Source organism: Argentina silus, assembly GCF_951799395.1.
Source record: "Argentina silus genome assembly, chromosome: 5".
Lineage (NCBI taxonomy): Eukaryota > Metazoa > Chordata > Actinopteri > Argentiniformes > Argentinidae > Argentina > Argentina silus.
In genome coordinates this window covers 6,567,940-6,586,778 of record NC_139659.1, presented here as the reverse complement: position 1 = coordinate 6,586,778, position 18,839 = coordinate 6,567,940, and the positions used below count along the sequence as shown (strand labels likewise).

Genomic DNA, 18,839 nt, shown 5'->3' with positions numbered 1-18,839 from the left:
TTAATACCACTAATAATGCCTGTCATCCCATACAGTAGCTATCATATCTATCATGCCATGGTTTGACATACGTGCAAATCTTACAAAGTGTGCGGGTTTTGGCCAATCAACAACTCCCGTGGGCGGAAAGAACTTGTTGTTGATAATTTCGGATGACGTCGACATCCTTGCGCAGCCGCAGCCCGGGAGGAGAAGATGGTGATTATCAAGGAATAGTGAGTTGAATTGTTTAACATCTTATTCCGTCGTATTTAACCAGTCAGTTTATCTAGTCAGCGTGGCCAGTCTTTAAGTTTGAACTTATATGTATCGGCTCATGTCGGCGTATGTGTATTTAGTCCCTTGTCTAGCATTTAGGAGGGTATGTGAGTGTTCGAGTGGATAAGGTCGGATTGATGTGGGTTCTTCTCAGATACCGGTGTCTAGCCTAGGAGCTAGGCCTAGCTAGCACTAGCGGGTAGCTATGTAGCTCGCTAGCTTTGAATGAACCTGAATGTGAAGGCAGCGAAGCCTAGCCATGAAGTTAGCTAGCTAGCCAACATGGTGCCATAAGCTTTCGGTCTCGTGAGTGACAGATTATCAAGGTTCCATCTCCGAATAGAAGTACTAGCAGCAGTATCAAACACCGGCTGGCTAGCGAGCTGAATCTCTACAATTGACAATATATCAGGGATTTTGAGAAATGTATCCACGCTGCAATATAAGTTAGCTAGCTAATTGTTTAGTAGTTAGCTTTCTACATAGGCGTTAGCTAGATAACGGTAGCTCACTAGCTGTCTCTAGTGTAATGCTAGCGCTTACTAGCTGACTTAGCTGGGCGGCTAATATAACGGTGAATCACCTAGGCGGCTGACACTATGAGACTTAAGCTAATTACAATTAGCCAGCTACTGTACCTTTAACTAGCATGTTATTTTTAGACGTTGTTGTGTTGAGCCTCTGCGTCCACTCTTTCTTAGCTAAACATGCCAACTTGATGCAGCTTACCCCCATCTGACTTTTCGGTGGCACTTACTGACTAGTCCACGCTGCCTGGTGTGCTTGCCGGTGTTGTTCTGTGTGATGATGGGCTTGATTTGATGGCTAAAGTACATTTTACAACTTGCTACTGTGGGAATAAGGAATGTATGTAGTTATCTAGCTATAATCATGTAGGTTCTCTGTCTGCTGCTGTAATCTACATAACCTATATGGATAGTGCCACATTGCCAAAGAAAATGCCTTTTACTGGTTCACGATCTGGCTGTAGTAGCTCTACAGTATGTGACAGTCAACTAGCTGTCACTGCCTGTTTGCTATGAAGCACTGCACATTGTCATCCACCACATATAGGCTAGTTCTGTGTTATGCTCAACTGATCCAGATTCTGTTTTGTATTGCAATCAATTCTCGAAGGCCTACACTAGACTGATCATCACTGAACCTAAATCAGTAAATGGTCCCTCTCTATGAAATGGAGCTAATTTGCGGACAGTGTGGGAAGGGGAACATCATCCACATACCTGATCTGAAATTACTCAGGTGACGCTACAAAAGAATGACACTACTAGGAAAGTAATGCTGAAAGTGTGCTGTTGGGTGTCTGATTATGACTGAAAGCGCAATTAACATACATGTTCAACACGTATACCTTTTCTGCGGGGCATTTGTGTGGTCTGATTTATGCGTTAGTCTTTACGATGTTGACGGTAGTCAAGTCAGTTTCCACAGGGTATCTAATTGCTCTGATGCATACAGTATGTAGCTGTTACCACAGCAGCTTATGTTACACACCTTGACCCGGTGTGTAAAAGTGTGTGTGAAGGAAGTGCAGCATGTCTCCAGACTCCTTATCTGCTCTTGGGACTGAGCTCATCCAGGGCAACAATATGGGTTCATCAAGGTCTATGAGATCAGAAAGAATTTCATAGAATTGTTTAGGTTGCTCCTTGAATTCAATTATTTTTGGTCAGGTGAAGAAACAAAGCGCCATTATGTAGATACAGTTCAGGACTTCCAATCCATGCTGATGACTTTGAGATAAGATAATGATATGCTGAGGACAGGTTGTGCTTGCTTGTCTCTCTGACCGATAGCAAGGCAGAGCAGCCTACCATATTGGTTATCATGAGGGTTTTTAATAGAACCTGCAGCTTTGCTTTTTTGCAACTTGAACATAGGTTGCTGACTTTCCCTAAAAGTCAGTGCCCCTCTCTTCCTTCTCTTTGATCGTGGTGAGAGAACCAGCCATCAATGGCGTCTGGGAGTGTTGCCTCATGGGTGGGTGGGTTGGTGTGTTTCCAAGGAAACTTCCTGTGGTGTTTCTGGGGAATGATGTTTTGCGTCCCTGTGCTGTTGCTTCATAACTTCCTTTCGGTCTTGCCTTTCCTGGCATACTGTGTGTGTGTGGGGGGGGGGGATTGTGTTCCAAGAACCATGAGAAGCCGAGGGAGTTTCTCAGGTGGCAGGCTGTCTGACAACAAGCCATGGATCTGCCTGCTTGTAGGCTATATGATCTGCCAGTCTCTCTCCGTAAATGTCTCTGCTTGCTTGTCCACCAATCATCCTGCCTGTTGGTCTGTTTGTGACTGCCTGTCTGTATGGGTGATGTGGATGCTGGCTCTTTCCTCTCTCTTCTCTGGATGGGACTAGGGGGATTATTTAGTGGGATTGTCTGGGCTGGTCAGTGGTGGTCTGAAGACAGGAGAATCAGGATAGGCTTCCATACACCAAGGTCTGGTTCTGGTCAGTCTTTGGGCCAACTACACAACTACAGCCATATAGAGATCTGTATGCAAGTAAATTATGACTTTTGGTACATCAAGACGTGACAGCATTGTAACTATGCTGCCACCTCACCCACTCAGTAGGCTATTCTCTTTGTATTAGCCTACATGTAATAGTTTCTACAGTTCCTTGGGTTTAACCCTCTGACTATAGAGTAGGCTTATCTTTTTAACCTAAAAAAAAGCTGAATCTGTCAAGTGCTCAAAATTGTTTTAAATGTTCTATGTTAACAAAAGTCAGTTGGTTAGAAACGTTTTCAATTCGGGGAGGAGATTCCCTTTTTCAAACCCCCCAGATGTAGGCTAATTCTCTTTGTCAGTGTTCAGTCACCTGGCTAATGGAGGTGAAGTCTTTCTGTGGAGTTGTTGAGGTGACACCTAGCTTAGCTTAACTCAGCCAAGTTAGGCATACTTGTGTTTATGTGTGGTTTGATTGCTTTGTTGTTTACAATTGTACTCTCTCGAAAGTTGTCTGCTTTACTGCAAAGGTCCCTCAGATATTTTGTGAATGTATTTGTGAATGTGGATAAAGAATCATCATGTAAATACAGGTTAACTTCAATGAATTTAGATGTCGTATTGTTTACGTAAGCACAGTCACAAATCACAATCAAATATTAGTCAATAAATATCATAGTGTGGGTGAACTGTATTTTTCTAAATTGAAGTTCATTCTAATTGTCATGTCTGACTCTCTCTGAAAAGAAAGAAGATACCCTCACACTTGAATGCTCCCAGCCATCCCATGAGTATTTGACAGTGTGTGGTAGCATCTTTCTTTTCACTGATTACTTTTACACCTGTCCTGCAAATAAGTTGGATATGAGTACATTACTTTGTAACTGATTACTATGTCTCTCTATCTCTCTCCCTCTCTGTCTCTCTCCCTCTCTATCTCTCTCCCCCTCTATCTCTATCCCTCTCTATCTCTCTCCCTCTCTATCTCTCTCCCCCTCTATCTCTCTCCCTCTCTGTCTCTCTCCCTCTCTGTCTCTATCTCTCTCCCTCTCTATCTCTCTCCCTCTCTATCCATCCCCCCTCTCTATCTCTCTCCCCCTCTATCTCTCTCCCCCTCTATCTCTCCCCCTCTCTATCCATCCCCCCTCTCTATCTCTCTCCCCCTCTATCTCTCTCCCTCTCTATCTCTCTCCCTCTCTATCCATCCCCCCTCTCAGCCGCGTGGTCTTACCGTGCTCTGTGCCAGAGGTGAGTGCCTCCATTTCATTACCATAATGAATGTAGTCAAAACTGTTTTTATGGGTCATACTGATGTCACATTACAGAGCACTAGCCTTGAGAGATGTTCCCAGAGAGCGGGTGATGTAACAGTAGAGCAGACATGTTTTACTGTAAGTACATGGTGTGACAGCTGTATAATCACTACCTCGATGGGTCATCCTCACAGTCAAGGCCATTTCCCCTACTGTGCATTTACACTCAATAAGCCGAGTCACTGTTGAATTGTCAGGTTGTCTCCTCTGTTTAGATGCTTACTGGGTTTCGTCAAACAACTTGTAAAACCTACCTTCATTAAAGGTACAACAAAGTGGGCATCCGCAGCTGAGGGATGGAGCTGGAGAAATGCACTCTCAATTTCTTAGACAGGGCTAGGGATGTAAGGACTGACCATCCATGAGTTCAAAACTATGGTTTTAGCCTTCATGTTTTAAAGCTGTTAAAGCTGTGTTTATTTACAATTGCATCATTTACAAACAGTAAAACAAGCTTATATTTTGGGTTTATCTCCATTCCTCATTCCCTCCCCTAAAGTAGAACAATTTCTAGTCTCTCGTCTGGTCAGGGCTGGGGCTGGGGTTAGGGCTCATGTAGAGAGACAATAGACTCCTTGTTAGAGAGAGATGGGACAGGGGGGCAGAATTGGGATGGGGACTGTACTGCTTGTCTTTATGGCACTGTCTCAGACACACACAATACAGAGCATTGTATTTTCATGATCCTAGCCTCTAATGGAGGATAAATCTCCCCCCGCGACTGCGTTGGGGATTTTACAGGATTGGATTGGTATGAACAATATGATATGGTCCCCTGAGGAAAATCAAGCTATGAGACACAAACGTTTTTATTTTGTATGTAGACAAACATTGTCTGCGTATTACACCTGTAGCCTTTATTGTTTTGGGGTTTATATCCAACCAATAGAGCATTGTTAATAGGGCGATTAGAATACACTTGGAAGTCATTATCGTGTGTTGGCAAAGTAGGCAATAAAGTTGTTGGTCACAGGAAATGATTGATGTCTATTTGGGGTCGTAGGCTTTGGAACCCCTCTCCTAGGGTACGGGTTTGCAGTCAATATGGTACTGGGCATTTGTCTTTTACTCTGTTTTTATGTTCTGCTCTATGTCTCTTCATCTCCTGTGTGTTCGTTCTCCTCTCAGTACCAAGTGGGACAGCTATACTCTGTGGCTGAGGCTAGCAAGGCTGAGACGGGAGGAGGAGAGGGGATCGAGGTGCTTAAGAATGAACCTTACGAGAAGGAAGGGGAGAAGGGACAGTACACACACAAAATCTACCATTTAAAGAGGTGAGGACACACACACACACACACACACGCACGCATGCACGCACGCACAATCTAGCATCTGAAGAGGTACATAAACACACATGATTCATGACTAATGCTTTAACGCTGTCTCTCCCTCCAGTAAAGTTCCAGGCTTTGTGAAGATGATCGCACCAGAGGGAGCACTAGTTTTCCATGAAAAGGCCTGGAACGCTTACCCATACTGCCGTACTAGTGAGTCCCACATGAACCACCACTGCATAACAGACCTCTCCATTCCAGAGCAGACATCCACTAATTGAATTGGCTTCACATAAGTGAAGGAATAAAATCTCAAAATGTGATAAAGACTTCCATGTTCTTGCTCCAACCTTTGTAGTATTTCACTTCCTTTTTAAAAGAACAGGTGCTATGGCTTAGTAAATCGGGCCCTGTGTATTTTTGACAAGCATACATGGTTTAGCTGGGAACAGTTGTGTTGAAAATAATCTAATGTTGCTTTTCTCTTTTCTGTGTTGCATATTTGCTCCATCTTCTACAGTTGTAACGGTAAGTAGTGTGACAACTGATCACCCACACACTTTATGCTTTAACAGGTTCACTCAGGTCTCGACTGTCAAAGTAACCACACACACACACACACACACACACACACACACACACACACAGATTAGCCCCATGTTCCCCCAGACTCTAGTTTCAATGTGAAGGATTTTTCCTTTGTGAATCGATTAACTCACATCTGCATCACTTTCATAGCAGCCTAATGTAGCTATGCTAGCATGCTAACAATACAGGTAGTGAGTAGAATAGCAAAGCTGATTCACGCAAAGTTGTGTTTCGTCCAAAACATCTAATTGGTTAATTGGATTAGTTGTGGGTTTTAAATAGACCTCCCACGAGTCGCCATTCAAGGCTTTCTCATTATCAGAGCTTTCCATTGGCTAAGTTCCAAAGGAGACGTAACATGAAAGGGGCAGTAGCATTTGGATGCCTAATTAATTCATGAGTTGTCTCCCTTCAGAGTGAATGGCCAATACATAGAATGGACATAGACTTAAAAGACTTGAAATTGTAATGGTTCACCAAGGCAAGTTTATTTATATAGCACATTTCATACACAGAGGCAATTCAAAGTGCTTTACATAAAATAGATAAGGAAGGAAAGATAAAAAATAAAAAAAATCTGTGCATTTTAGGGTCAGAGTGCAATTATTAGCAGCAATTTAGTTTAAAGAGCATAAAAAAATAGAATAACAAATAAATAAATAAAATAATTAAAACGGCATAAAAGACAAATGGTGGACTTCATGACTATACATTTTACCAACACCGTTTTTAATTATGGTTACGATGATGTTCCCTCTCCCTTCTTTTCAGAACGAGTACATGAAAGACGACTTCATGATTAAGATCGAGACGTGGCACAAACCTGACTTGGGAACGCTAGAAAACGTGAGTGACCAAACCACTAGGAAAGAGACTAGTAGAGATGCACTCTAGCTGTATGTATTATGACATGGCCTTCTTCCATTTCTCTGTCAGGTACATGAGCTGGATGGTCCCACGTGGAAGACTGTGGAGGTGGTTCCCATAGACATCGCAGACAAAGACCAAGTGGCCGCAGCGGTGAGTGTGTCGACCCCTGTTTCCTTTAGGATGGTCCCTTTCCTTGCCTCTGGCTGGCTTATGTTGTGGTGATATCATTCTACCACAGTGGTACTCAACCCTGGTCCCGGAGACCTGCTTCAAGTAACTATCAAGACTGTGGTTAGATTAGCTAAATGGCGTGTGTGTTTGTGCAGAGCTGGAACTAAAGCCTGCACACCCTGTAGCAATCCAGTATCAGGCGTTGGTGACCACTGATCTACAGTAGAATATTTGTCTCCCCCCTGTGGATCAGTTCTGTCATTGCATGTTAACTGGCTGTCTCTCATGAGTAACACTACTGGACCATAGTGTAGCTCTGGTTTGTCTTGGTCATCAGTAGATTGTCATCGTATCATTTACCATCAGAAAGCTCAGTTCAGGACCCAAAGTAACAGCATGATGGTGATGAAATGTTGTAAAAAGACAAAAAAAAACTTGCACTCAGTCACGAGAGATCAGGAGGCTTATAGTCACAGGGGATCCTGTGTTCTCCCACTGTGACCCAACCCCAGGTCATGACCACAAAGTAGTTACATCTAATCCAGCCTGTAAGCTCTCAGTGCTTAGCCATCAGGGTCTGGAGAGTTGAGACCTTAATTTCCATGGATCTTCTCAATTCCATAATGACCACTGATCTGAGGGAATTGAGCAGGCTTTTTGCCATATTGCTGTCTCAGTATTAGATTGCTAGTTGGCAACAATATAATATTGAGGGACATGAGAGCAGACTTGCAATTAAAAGATTATTTCTGTCCTTTGGTGCATTATTGGAGTGAGCACTTGTTGGTAAGCAGTTTTTAAGGATGTACTTTGTCATATTCTTTGTTTGAAGGCCCTCAGCACTAGCCTACATGTCTCACCGAACACCTCAAAGACCCCAGGCCTCAAACCTTAACATAGCAGGCCGTAAGCCATTCTCACACGTGGGGTAGAGGGTGTGTCACTGTAGCAGGGTTGCAGTGACTCCTACACTGGCTCCTGTACAGTAATGACTTAATTGGATCAGTGTGAGGGCCAGGCTTATCAGTAGCCCCATCTGGTCCAGACACAGGTCTGGTGGATTAAAACAGGGACTAGCACAGCAGGAGAGAAGTGTGTGTGTGTGTGTGTGTGTGTGTGTGTGTGTGTGTGTGTGTGTGTGTGTGTGTGTGTGTGTGTGTGTGTGTGTGTGTGTGTGTGTGTGTGTGTGTGTGTGTGTGTGTGTGTGTGTGTGTGTGTGTGTGTGTGTGTGTGTGTGGGAGGGAGCTGTGTGTGTGGGAGGGAGCTGTGTGCATGTTGAGGTATAGCTGTTTTTGATACCTGTGCCTAAATGTGTTGTGTTTGTATGACATGTCGTATGTCAGGTTTTTGCTACCAACACTACAGCTGCAGAGATTAGTTTTGCTTCCAAACCTTTTTGTATCATCAGCCACCCAAAGCTTTTTCCCTGTAAAACTATCCAATGAACCATCGTCCTCAGATGTCCCAATTTCTTATGTGTCTGTCTGTTCTTTCCTGCAGGACTATAAACCAGAGGAGGATCCTTCTCTCTTTCAATCTATTAAGACAGGGAGAGGACCCCTTGGCCCTGAGTGGAAGGTATAATTCAGTCAATTGACACTTTGCTCTTTGGTTAGTCTTTATTTTTCATTTTACATGATAGTATTTACTTTCTAGTACCAGATTTTCCTGTTTCTTTTAAAACACATCTCCCACCTCATGAAGTTCAAGTTTTATTTGACAAAAATGTCACAACACACTTGGAGACACAAGGAAGGTTAAAACATGAACACAAATTGCAATTCTATGTCCAGAGTTAATACATGTCTTTGTGGGGAAGTGACGTTTCTTCCTCCTCTGGGTGTCCCCTGACAGAAAGAGCTGATGACCAAGACAGACTGTCCTAAGATGTGTGCGTACAAACTGGTCACTGTCAAGTTCAAGTGGTGGGGTTTGCAGAGCAAAGTAGAGAACTTCATCCACAGGGTAAGTCTCTCCTTTATTTCTGCCTCTTTTCATAGTGCTTTACGGGTAAAAGAGAAAACATTGCTGAATTTTTTTGCTTATAACCATAGTAACCGTGAAGCGTTGTCTAGCAGTCTGTGATCTGTCAGCCAGCTGCCTTATTATCTGCTCTAATCTAAAGGATAGATGATCATGATATGTTGGATGCCGAATGGATTTGCTTTCCCCTGTAGAGCTTATTTTCATCAGTTTAGTGTAGAGGAAGAAGGAAAGGAGACATGGAGAGGAAGTCACATTAGGCAATTGAGATGCCCCCCAAAAAGTAATAACCATCTCCTCCCCTCTCCCACAGCAAGAGAAGCGTATCTTCACTAACTTCCACCGCCAGCTGTTCTGCTGGATCGACGGCTGGGTGGAGCTGACGATGGCGGACATCCGGCGGATGGAGGAGGAGACTCAGAGAGAGCTGGAGGAGGTAACAAACACCACCCGGAATATCTTTCTATACTGGGCTGTCCCATCTTCCCCTAAGGGGTAGGGGCGGAGGGGGGGTTCTTTGAAGCTTTTTGTGAATCTTACTCTAGATGGGGACAGTGCTGAATAGTGGATATTGAATTTCATTGACGATTATGAGGATTTGTTTTTCACTGATGATGATGATGATGTTCACTAACACCAGACCCCAGAGGATTAAACCAGGCTTTTGTTGATATTGGCTTTTGTTGATGGCCTATATATTGTGTTTTAATATCACCCACTAACCCTTCTGCACCTCCAAACGGGGGAGGGGGGGGGGCACTGATTGACCCTGCTGACGGTTCTACTTTGCATTTAGATGCGTCAGAAGGGCAGCGTGCGGGGTACCACAGCAACGGAAGAGTAGGCCCTCTCCTCTAGGTCAGAGGCAGGCTGAGTAAGTTCTGGAACAGGAAGGAGGACGTGCTGGCGTCGTGGTGTGGACTCATGCGTCTCTTTTCTCTGTCGGTCATTTGTCACCCATCGCCTGTTTTCCTTTTCCCTGGCTGCTGCCTGTCGAACGGACACTCTGCTCTTAGTTCAGTCTGACCTGGCTTTGGTTCTACATGTGCGTCTCTCACATTATTTTTTTTCCTCATTCTGTCTGCCTCCTGTTTTTAATTTCGACAGTTTCAGTTGTTATGGTGCGGCCTTGTTTTGTCTCCTGTTTTTGAAGTAGTTTTTTTCCGGTGTGTGCGCGTGTGTTTGCCTTGCTGAAGCGTTATGTGGATGCACGGTGAACACAGGCAAACTGTATATCTCAGTTAGTCTCACTATTCACTCAGTTAAAGCACCCACTTGCTAGTAAATGATGCCATTAAGTTATGTTCCCTGTATGTTGTGACAAAGCAATACTCCCATGTTTGTAATACCACACATAGCACAATTGCACTGACCTCACTGAAATGATCATGCAAGTTGGTTTCAGGTGAACTGCATTCTCCGAGCTTTTCTCTTTCTCTCCAGCATGACTCACCTGTCCTCTCTTCATCTACCTGCTCTCTAACTAACATACTGTCTCCTGTTCAGTGTGTCCATATATGGTTCTAGGTGTCTGGGACAGCACGACTAACCTTTGCTTGTCTGTCATTGTGCATGTTTCCTCTTGCCATAAAGTTTTCCCTGTGATGGAGCGTGATTGAAGTGATGTTGGATTCTGCACTGAGCCAGTAATATTTCACTTGGACTGTGTTTGTGTGCGGATATAAGACTGCAAAAAGACGTATATATTTGTTTCGGGACTATTTGTCTGAAGGAAGGGTCCCAGACTAATTGAGGAGAAATGGTCTTCTGTATTTCATGATCTGGACAACGGCTATTTAAAAGTACATAATGCACTTAGTGCAAGGTTGAACAGTGGATTGTCATGAACTGGATACACTGCAAGAGAAAACAAGCGTTCAGTGCATTCCTCCATCACTTTACGGTCTTCACCAGACAGGCAGACTCCTTTTCTTCAATCGCTACAAAGCAGAAACTGTGAAACCTGCATGATTTTAACTTTGTTTCTCTTCTTTTTGTAACCCCCCCCTTCTCTTTACCTGTCTCTCCAACCCATTTGTTTTGTTCCCTCTTCCTCTCGCTGCCCTCCATCTTTCTCTCCCCTCTCCCCTCTCTCTCAGCTTCGTAATAAAGGGCCGATTCGAGGCATGAGTGCTGCTTATGAGCAATGAGGCAAACCAACCAACCCTTCCATGATGATGTCATCAGACACACCCACCAAGATGAGGAAGTGGCCCTGATGTCTGCTGCTTTCTTCCTGTCTCCCATGATTCATAGGGGGGGGGTTTGTCACAATTGGTCAATAGTACTGTACCAATCCTCACCCAGCCTCTTATTTACATAGAAAAACGAAAAAACAAAAACGGTTTTGCATACATAAAAATAAGGAGAAACAAAATCTCTTTGCACAGTAAATTGCCTGTAATGTAATTGTTAGTTCATTATCGAAATGGGCTTTGTTTGTATTCAGTTATGACAACCGTGACTCAGAAAGCTAAGCCTTTTAAACAGAATAGAATGTTATTTCAGTCCTGACAGTTCAGTTGGTATGTATATTACACACAATTGGTATGAGATCACTTAAGCAGGTATTGGACCAATTATATTTTCCACTTACCCCCCCGCCCGCACTCCTTGTTATATAACTGTCTGTCATGGCTCTAGTTAGTTGTATCATTATTTCACCTCAAGGTCTGTCTTTATCCTCATCTTAGTTTTATGGTAGTATAGATTTTGTAGACACGGCACCCTAGTCTTGTCCCCACTGTTTGACTGTTGTCTGGCTGGGAATTATGTTGTTTTTAGTTTTAGTTTTGTTTGTGCGGTTTGATTTCACCCAGACTTGTTTATCCCTGTCATTATTGTTCCTAAAAAATGTGTGATGCTTATGCTTGATGGGTGATACTTTGCTACTTTCCAATACAACCATGCACACACACACACACACACACACACACACATACATTTCCACTCGAGTGCATGTGGACAGCAGCATCTCCTCAGTAACTGGCATTGCATGAGCTTGCAAACACCTCAGTACAACTGTTCTAAAGTAATGGAGAGTGTGTGTCCAGTAGAGAGAGGGTTAGGGTCCTCTTTGGACACAACTGTGTGTGTGTGTGTGTGTGTGTGTGTGTGTGTGTGTGTGTGTGTGTGTGTGTGTGTGTGTGTGTGTGTGTGTGTGTGTGTGTGTGTGTGTGTGTGTGTGTGTGTGTGTGTGTGTGTGTGTGTGGTCTCCTGCAGTTTCTCCCAGAGCTTACCTGCTCAGAGAAGTATGATGGCCAGCATTAATAGCTAAACAATTAAGACTGCTGCTTCAGAGTGGTTTAAGTACAAAGCTATGCTTCTAGCAGATCCATGATTCAGCCTTTTGAAAACTAGCTTTGCGCTGTTTCTGCATTCACCCCTCCACCTGCATAGGGCTTTAACAAGAGGGCTGGGCCGTCCTAGGGCCTCCAACAAGCTTCTATTTTACTATAACAGAAATGATGAAGAGAGAGTGAGTGAGTGAGTGTGTGTGTGAAGGGTTTTATATATCCTGTCAGTTTCAGTTCTTTTTGTCACTCTTGTACTGCCTTTCCCTCTCTCACTACTGACTAAGTAAGCAAAGATCTGTTCTTGAGCGGATCAAATGATACATGGGTTGTGTTGAGAGTGGCTTGGCATACATAAACAATTCCTTTCCTTTTTGAGTTTTTTTTTTGCATTATTGTCCATTGATCATGTATGTATGTATGTCTGCCAGCATTTCCCTTTTTAATGTGTTATTTTAACCTTTCGTCCATTTTTGCCCCAGGAAAGTGAGAGCTGAGTCTATACATTTCTGAGCTAGGCCTACTAGATCAACTGTAGTTGGTTGTACTGGCAGGGCAATTGCTGAGGAGAAGGGAGAAGATGCTTAGATACTGGTCTAAGGCCAGTGTTGCGTCTTCCATTATGGTTCGGTTAGGGTAATTTGATCCTAGATCAGTGATTAGGGAACAAATTCACCCTACTCCCTCCTTTTGTGTTTGCCTACCTGTGGTCACATGTTGATGACTTCAGATTGTTACCATCAGGCCTAGAGCTCATTTTATATGTCCACTGTATGCTTGTTTGAGTTCCTTGCAGGTCTTGTTGGACCGTAGTCAAACTCAATTATGCTTGGATTATGTTGTATGCATAATGTACTTTATGTACCTTAGTATCCTGGCTGTGTTATAGGACAACTTGTCTCATCAGACACGTATGGCAACCAATGTCCCTCTGTCCATAGATTTATTTTTGAGGTATCCACATGTAGATATACACCTTTACCTATTGGGATAGATGTAAATACATGGTTGTCCACTGAGTGTGTGGTATCCCAAGCTGTCCCATGACACAAATAAGATAGTTTTACCAGCATTGTCTGTATCTTATATTTCATATTCATGGTTACAAAGCATCGGCAGGTCCAGACTACCTCCTCTGTATCTCCAGTACTGTAACTGTGTGCAGTAGGCTGTGTAGTACTCTGGAGAAACCCTGATGCCAGCTCTGTGGGCAGTGTCATATTTGGAATAGGATAAGATTTACCCTAGATGCTTATCTAAGGTCGAACATACATACTATTTATGTATTTGTTTTCCACACCATGGTTTTCATACTGTACCTTTTCTATGCCCTTGTACAGATCTGTCTCTGAGAGAATGCATGTCTCTCAGTATGCAGGGAAGACTGCAGATACATTGACAATAGACACATTTTCCAGCTGCGCAACGCAGACCATTTACCCACTGCATCATTAATAGATATAGATATTTGATGAAAGATCTATTTGAATGAACTGAACATTTTTGATACAGTTTATTCTCATTATCACATTGTTCTAGATTTTGATCTGCACGACCTCTTGGATTGAGATGGTAGAAGTGAATCAAACAAGTGTTGTTGTTTTTTTTTGTTTTTTTTGTCATCAGAATTTTCCCCCCTTATTAAATGTTTGGCCTTTAGATATTATCCATTTCTGTTTGATCTGTATTCATGCTTGTCAGGTTGAAGAACTGCCATCAGACAATGTGTAAGAATGTGACCCTCAAGGGGATAGTTCACCCCAAAATCAGAGTATGGGGCACAGCTTGACTTCAGAACATTTCTGAGGGATGAAGATTCTGATATTGAAGTGAACTTTCCCTTCCATTTTTGCAGATGGTTTGGTGTACTCTGTGGCAGAGCTAGTGATGTCAGCCAGGGTCTGACTAAGAGGAGGGATAGAGGCCTCGTGAACAGTCTGAGAGTCCAAAAATACTGTACCTTTCTTGTAATCATGACTAAGCACTTGCAACATCTACTGTTCATTTTCATTGAAAGAAAAAGATTCACAAAGCATACATGTCTCTTTTTGATCAGAAGGTGAAATTCAGGGGAATTAGTAGTGAATGTAAGACATTTGAAGAAATTGTTTTTTTCTTTTTTGTTTGTTTTTTTGTTTTGCAGCTTTTGAGCTGTGTCAAAAAAATGTCTAGACAATGGAACTAAACAGAATATCTAATAAAACATTTGAACACAAAAATCTATCCTGTTGTCTCTGACGTCACTTGGTTCGAAATGTCTCTGACATGTTTGTTTGAAAAAAGTAAATTCTTAAATACAGAGAGCTTTACATATAAAAACTACTGCATTTCTTCTGCTCTACTACTGTATCTTTGTATGGCCATCTGACATCTTCATACTTGAAACGCTAGATACTGTTTACATTCTCTAGAAATCCGGTATTTTATTGGCTCATACCATAGAGATGCACACAGTAGGCACATGCGTTCCCCATTCATTACATTTGTGACAACATGTGACAGTTATCTCAACTAGGGTGGGACTTCATATGAGCTGGGTCTTCATCTTCAATCGGTTTATCTATAGATGTAAATGGCTTTTAGCGTCATGACGCAATCTACTGGTGCCAATAAATTACTGACCAGAGACACTGGTTGACACTAGGTTGTGTTCCGCTCTAGATAGACTGCAAGAACGCATTTTGGAACACAGCCCTAGACTAACGATTAACGCCCACTCAAATCACAGAAGATAAAAGAAGTTGACTACATGGCGCTCCCCACATAATCACACTTCATTTAGGGGAGTGCGCCCTCTAGTGGTTATACATATCTGGCTCACACACAGGCAGGGATTGAAGAAGCACAATCTTTTCTCATCCCCCTCACTTCTACTCTTTTCACTTTCTCGCATATAAAGTGTTCACTTATTTCAACTGATGGTAAACACATAATAGTAATACCATCTCCCATATTTTATAGGAGAAGGCTATTGTGTTAATTGAATTGGCATGGAGACATTTTATTTGGAAGATCAAAATCAAACAGGCTATATAAGAAAGAAGGGCACATTTCCACCCAAGGGCTACTTCAGAATTTATTCAGGAACTTTATGTATTTGGGTGTCACTTGTCTTAATGAACTGGATCTTTCTTCTTAGTCCTTTGTTCTTTTCAGTGTTTGATGATTTCTTTTTGACATTGAATGACTGTCTCTTTAATTCCTACTGGATTGATACGACTGCGCATGCTCAGACATATACCCTCCCTGGTAACCTCCAACATGGCGGCGCGAGGCCATGTGCAAGACCCTAACGACAGGAGACTGAGACCTATCTACGGTAACGATTAGCCGGGAATAATACATTTATGCTCCGTTCAGTGTGTTGTTTGTGTTTAGCGGTTTGCACGAGTGGCCGCCTTTGCAGTTGTTGTGTTCGGTGCTCAGTGGGGCAACACTGCGGCCCCCCAAGCCCCAGCCCCGGGCTCAGTTCGTCTGCAACGCCGAATGACAGTGCACCTTGCTCGACTGTCTGGGTGTCACTGCTGTCAGAGCCCAATTCGGATGATGTGTGTTACTGCAGACCATTTAAAGCGCTTTGGTAGTGCCGTCATAACTTCATATCCAAACTGCAACCAAATGTCGTTAGCTACACCGATCAGACTGCCTCAGAGTGCATGTCTCTCCCTGTATTTGACAGTTAGCTAGCTAGCTAAGTAGCCGGTAAGCTAGTCAGTTAGCTAGCTAACTAAACTAGCCGTAACGTGTTGAAAGCGTCAATACTGTGTTGGAAATGGTTATGAACAGTGTACACTACATTTTAAAACAAAACATATCAACGAAGAGTTATCGAGTCACTAGTTAACTCTATTAGCATGTCAGATTCATCGAGGTGGCCCTATTTACACCCGTCGTTCATCGCGTGATGTTGAACCGGCTGATTTATTAACCGGGTATTGCTCGCTTGTTAAATGTAACTACTACACGCTTGTTTAGAAAGATGATGAGAGATATGTAGTTACACGCTAACGTTGGCTAACTTACTACTAGCCATCTATTTCAAGTTGTTTTGGTTTTTCAACGTTTGCTAACCATACAAAAAGAGTGAGAGGGCAACCACTATTGTTTTTAACCATGTGTCAGAGAGGGACATAAGATGATTAGGCTAACGGTGGCTCTGTTAGCTCGGTTGCTTTGCGGTCTGTGATTGGACGTGAGCTAGCTTTTGGTTTTGCTGATACCAGCAGGGTAGCTAGCTAGCAAGGTAGCTAGTCTTATGGTACGTTTGTTGTGTTATTTTGGCCCTCACGTCCACTGTTGTAAACAGTCCTTCATTCGTAGCCTATGACTTCATACTGTATGCTCATATTTTCACTTCCTCTCTGTTTCCACTCTTCCTCAAATATACCTGCAGTATTCTGCATTACAGTATAGTGCCATATTTCAGAGTTCATACATAACCATCAAATGACCATGTAGACCTAGTTTATTTCATAATGGCTTTTCAGCACAGTTACACGGTTATGATAACAAAAAGAATAGACATGACACAAGGCTGATGTAGTACTGTCTGGCATGGTTAATTTTGGCACCCAGCTGTCCAGGAGCTGCACTGAGCTTACCCTGGGAAGGGGACTGTCTGTGTCTGCCTATCTGTTTGTCTGCCCATGCTCTATTGTCAGCTGCAATGCGCGACAAGACAGAAGCTAGGTGTCAAGGTTGCAAACAAAGATAGGGGTCAGACACAGAAATGGTCAGTCACACGAATAGGCTTGAAGCCATTCTCACACTCAAACCCACTGACACAAATATAGGCAGGGCACTTACTGTCCACATGTAGACTACCTACACACACATTGTAATGCACATTCATGCATTTACACGTAAACGTAGTAGAACCTTTTGGTTCTACGGGTTGCCTCAGGTTGCGCAGCAGATTGCTATCAACTTAATGTCTTCCCAGTTCCAGACATTCTCAACATTTCTCCAGGCGTTCTAGATTCTAGTGCATTGCACAGCTTAACTACAATGTAGACAACCTGGAAAACAACCCTAGTTTGGGACTCTCAAATCACTCACTCACTCACTCACAAACACTGTGGACTGGAGTTTGTTTGGTGTTTCATAGGGAGAGGTTGAATACTTTTTTTTTGTGTGTGTGTTTCTGGCAGGTTTAGGGGCTCAGCTACAGTGCATACAATTAACTCTCCTTTTCTTTTCTCTTAACGCCCTCTGTCTCTCTTTCTTTCCCTGTCACTCCGATCATTGTATCATCTTACAGCTCTTTTGGTTTTGTTTTAGGCGCCAAGGCTGGCAATGGGAGTTGAATTATGAGGCAACAAATATTCATATTGCCATGAATAATATATGGCGAAACAAGAGAGGTGGCTCCCATGTCCCGAAATAGGTTCTAGAGCTGTTGAATGAGCTTCAGCCACTGTAAGCCCAATGATACGTCTCCCCTCAAGTAGTGATATAGTCTACTGCACATGGGTATACTGATGCTGTGATGTCCCCTCCCCCAGATTACCTTGACAATGGCAATAACAAGATGGCGATCCAGCAGGCAGACAAACTGCTGAAGAAGCACAAGGACCTCCACTGTGCTAAGGTAGGTCGCCAGAGGAAAAATATTGTTCTAACTGTGTGTCTTTGTCACAATGTCTGGTAGAATGCAAACGTTTGGTGTGGGAGCTCCAAAAGCAAAAAAAAGGTCAGTTTGCTGCCCCCAATTGTGATCTATACTGACGTTAGTGATACAACAATGATACATCAAATCATCAAAATCAACATTTTTACATTTAACTATGTTGTTGATGATGATTATGGTGGTGGTGGTGGTGTCATGTCGCCTAGTCAGCTGTTTCACCCTCTGCCTCTTCTCTCCCCCAGGTCCTAAAGGCTATCGGTCTGCAGCGGACGGGCAAGCAGGATGAGGCCTTTACTCTGGCACAAGAGGTGGCAACTCTTGAGCCTACTGATGACAACTCTTTACAGGCTTTAACTATACTCTACAGAGAGATGCACCGCCGTGAGTACACATGCACGCGCGCGCGCACAAATGCTCACAAACTCAAATGCAGAGGAGCTCATTTCAAAGCTGAAATGAGTGATGGTGTTTTGTCTTTGCAGCTGAGTTGGTGACTAAGCTGTATGAGGCTGCAGTGAAGAAGGTTCCTCTGAGTGAGGAGTATCACTCTCACCTGTTCATGGCTTATGCCCGTGTGGGAGAGTACAAGAAGATGCAGCAGGTTAGAACACACACATACACTAACTGCCCCATCTGACCATCTACCGTCATTCAATGTTTGAAAAAAAATCCATAAACGAGAATGCATTTCTGATTAGGATTGGTTGTTTAGACTGAAACATAAGAATAAGGATGGCGATGTGATGTGTTCATCTCTCTCTTTCACAGGCGGGAATGGCCCTCTATAAGATTGTCCCTAAGAACCCTTACTACTTTTGGTCTGTCATGAGCCTGGTGATGCAGGTACAGTTCGCTTCTCACTATGGGCCAGTGGTTTGGATATTTGGCACATGCGCACACACACACACATATCAAACTGTCGTCCAAACATTATGTGTGTTTGTGTATGTTTGTGATTGCATATTTGTGTGTGTGTTTTAGGCAATATCTGCGCA

At 43.1% G+C, this 18,839-nt stretch overlaps 2 protein-coding genes across 2 annotated transcripts in view; both read left to right on the top strand.

Annotated features, from left to right (window-relative positions):
* Window positions 1–182: 182 nt before the first annotated feature.
* pitpnb (phosphatidylinositol transfer protein, beta) lies at window positions 183–14,438 on the top strand. The gene is made up of 11 exons (XM_083670160.1): window positions 183–215; window positions 3,941–3,971; window positions 5,165–5,310; window positions 5,432–5,523; window positions 5,831–5,838; window positions 6,670–6,744; window positions 6,835–6,918; window positions 8,440–8,517; window positions 8,794–8,904; window positions 9,236–9,358; window positions 11,022–14,438. The coding sequence occupies exons 1-11, from the start codon at window positions 196–198 to the stop codon at window positions 11,070–11,072; spliced, it is 819 nt and encodes a 272-aa protein (XP_083526286.1). The 5' UTR covers window positions 183–195; the 3' UTR covers window positions 11,073–14,438.
* Window positions 14,439–15,443: 1,005 nt separating this feature from the next.
* Window positions 15,444–18,839, top strand: part of naa25 (N-alpha-acetyltransferase 25, NatB auxiliary subunit) — a 10,729-nt gene continuing 7,333 nt past the window's right edge. The window contains exons 1-6 of the mRNA XM_083670127.1: window positions 15,444–15,534; window positions 17,720–17,805; window positions 18,087–18,225; window positions 18,327–18,445; window positions 18,613–18,687; window positions 18,826–18,839. The exon at window positions 18,826–18,839 is cut by the window's right edge and continues 94 nt beyond it. Coding sequence (XP_083526253.1) covers window positions 15,477–15,534; window positions 17,720–17,805; window positions 18,087–18,225; window positions 18,327–18,445; window positions 18,613–18,687; window positions 18,826–18,839 — 491 coding nt within the window. The 5' untranslated portion in view covers window positions 15,444–15,476. The remainder of the gene's footprint in view (window positions 15,535–17,719; window positions 17,806–18,086; window positions 18,226–18,326; window positions 18,446–18,612; window positions 18,688–18,825) is intronic.

Bases quoted from the DNA above. Each gene is read 5' to 3' on its own strand.
- pitpnb (XM_083670160.1), top strand. From the start codon at position 196: ATGGTGATTATCAAGGAATA. The intron at 8,518-8,793 runs GTATAATTCAGT...GTCCCCTGACAG, and splicing joins CCCTTGGCCCTGAGTGGAAG to AAAGAGCTGATGACCAAGAC. The intron at 8,905-9,235 runs GTAAGTCTCTCC...CCTCTCCCACAG, and splicing joins TAGAGAACTTCATCCACAGG to CAAGAGAAGCGTATCTTCAC.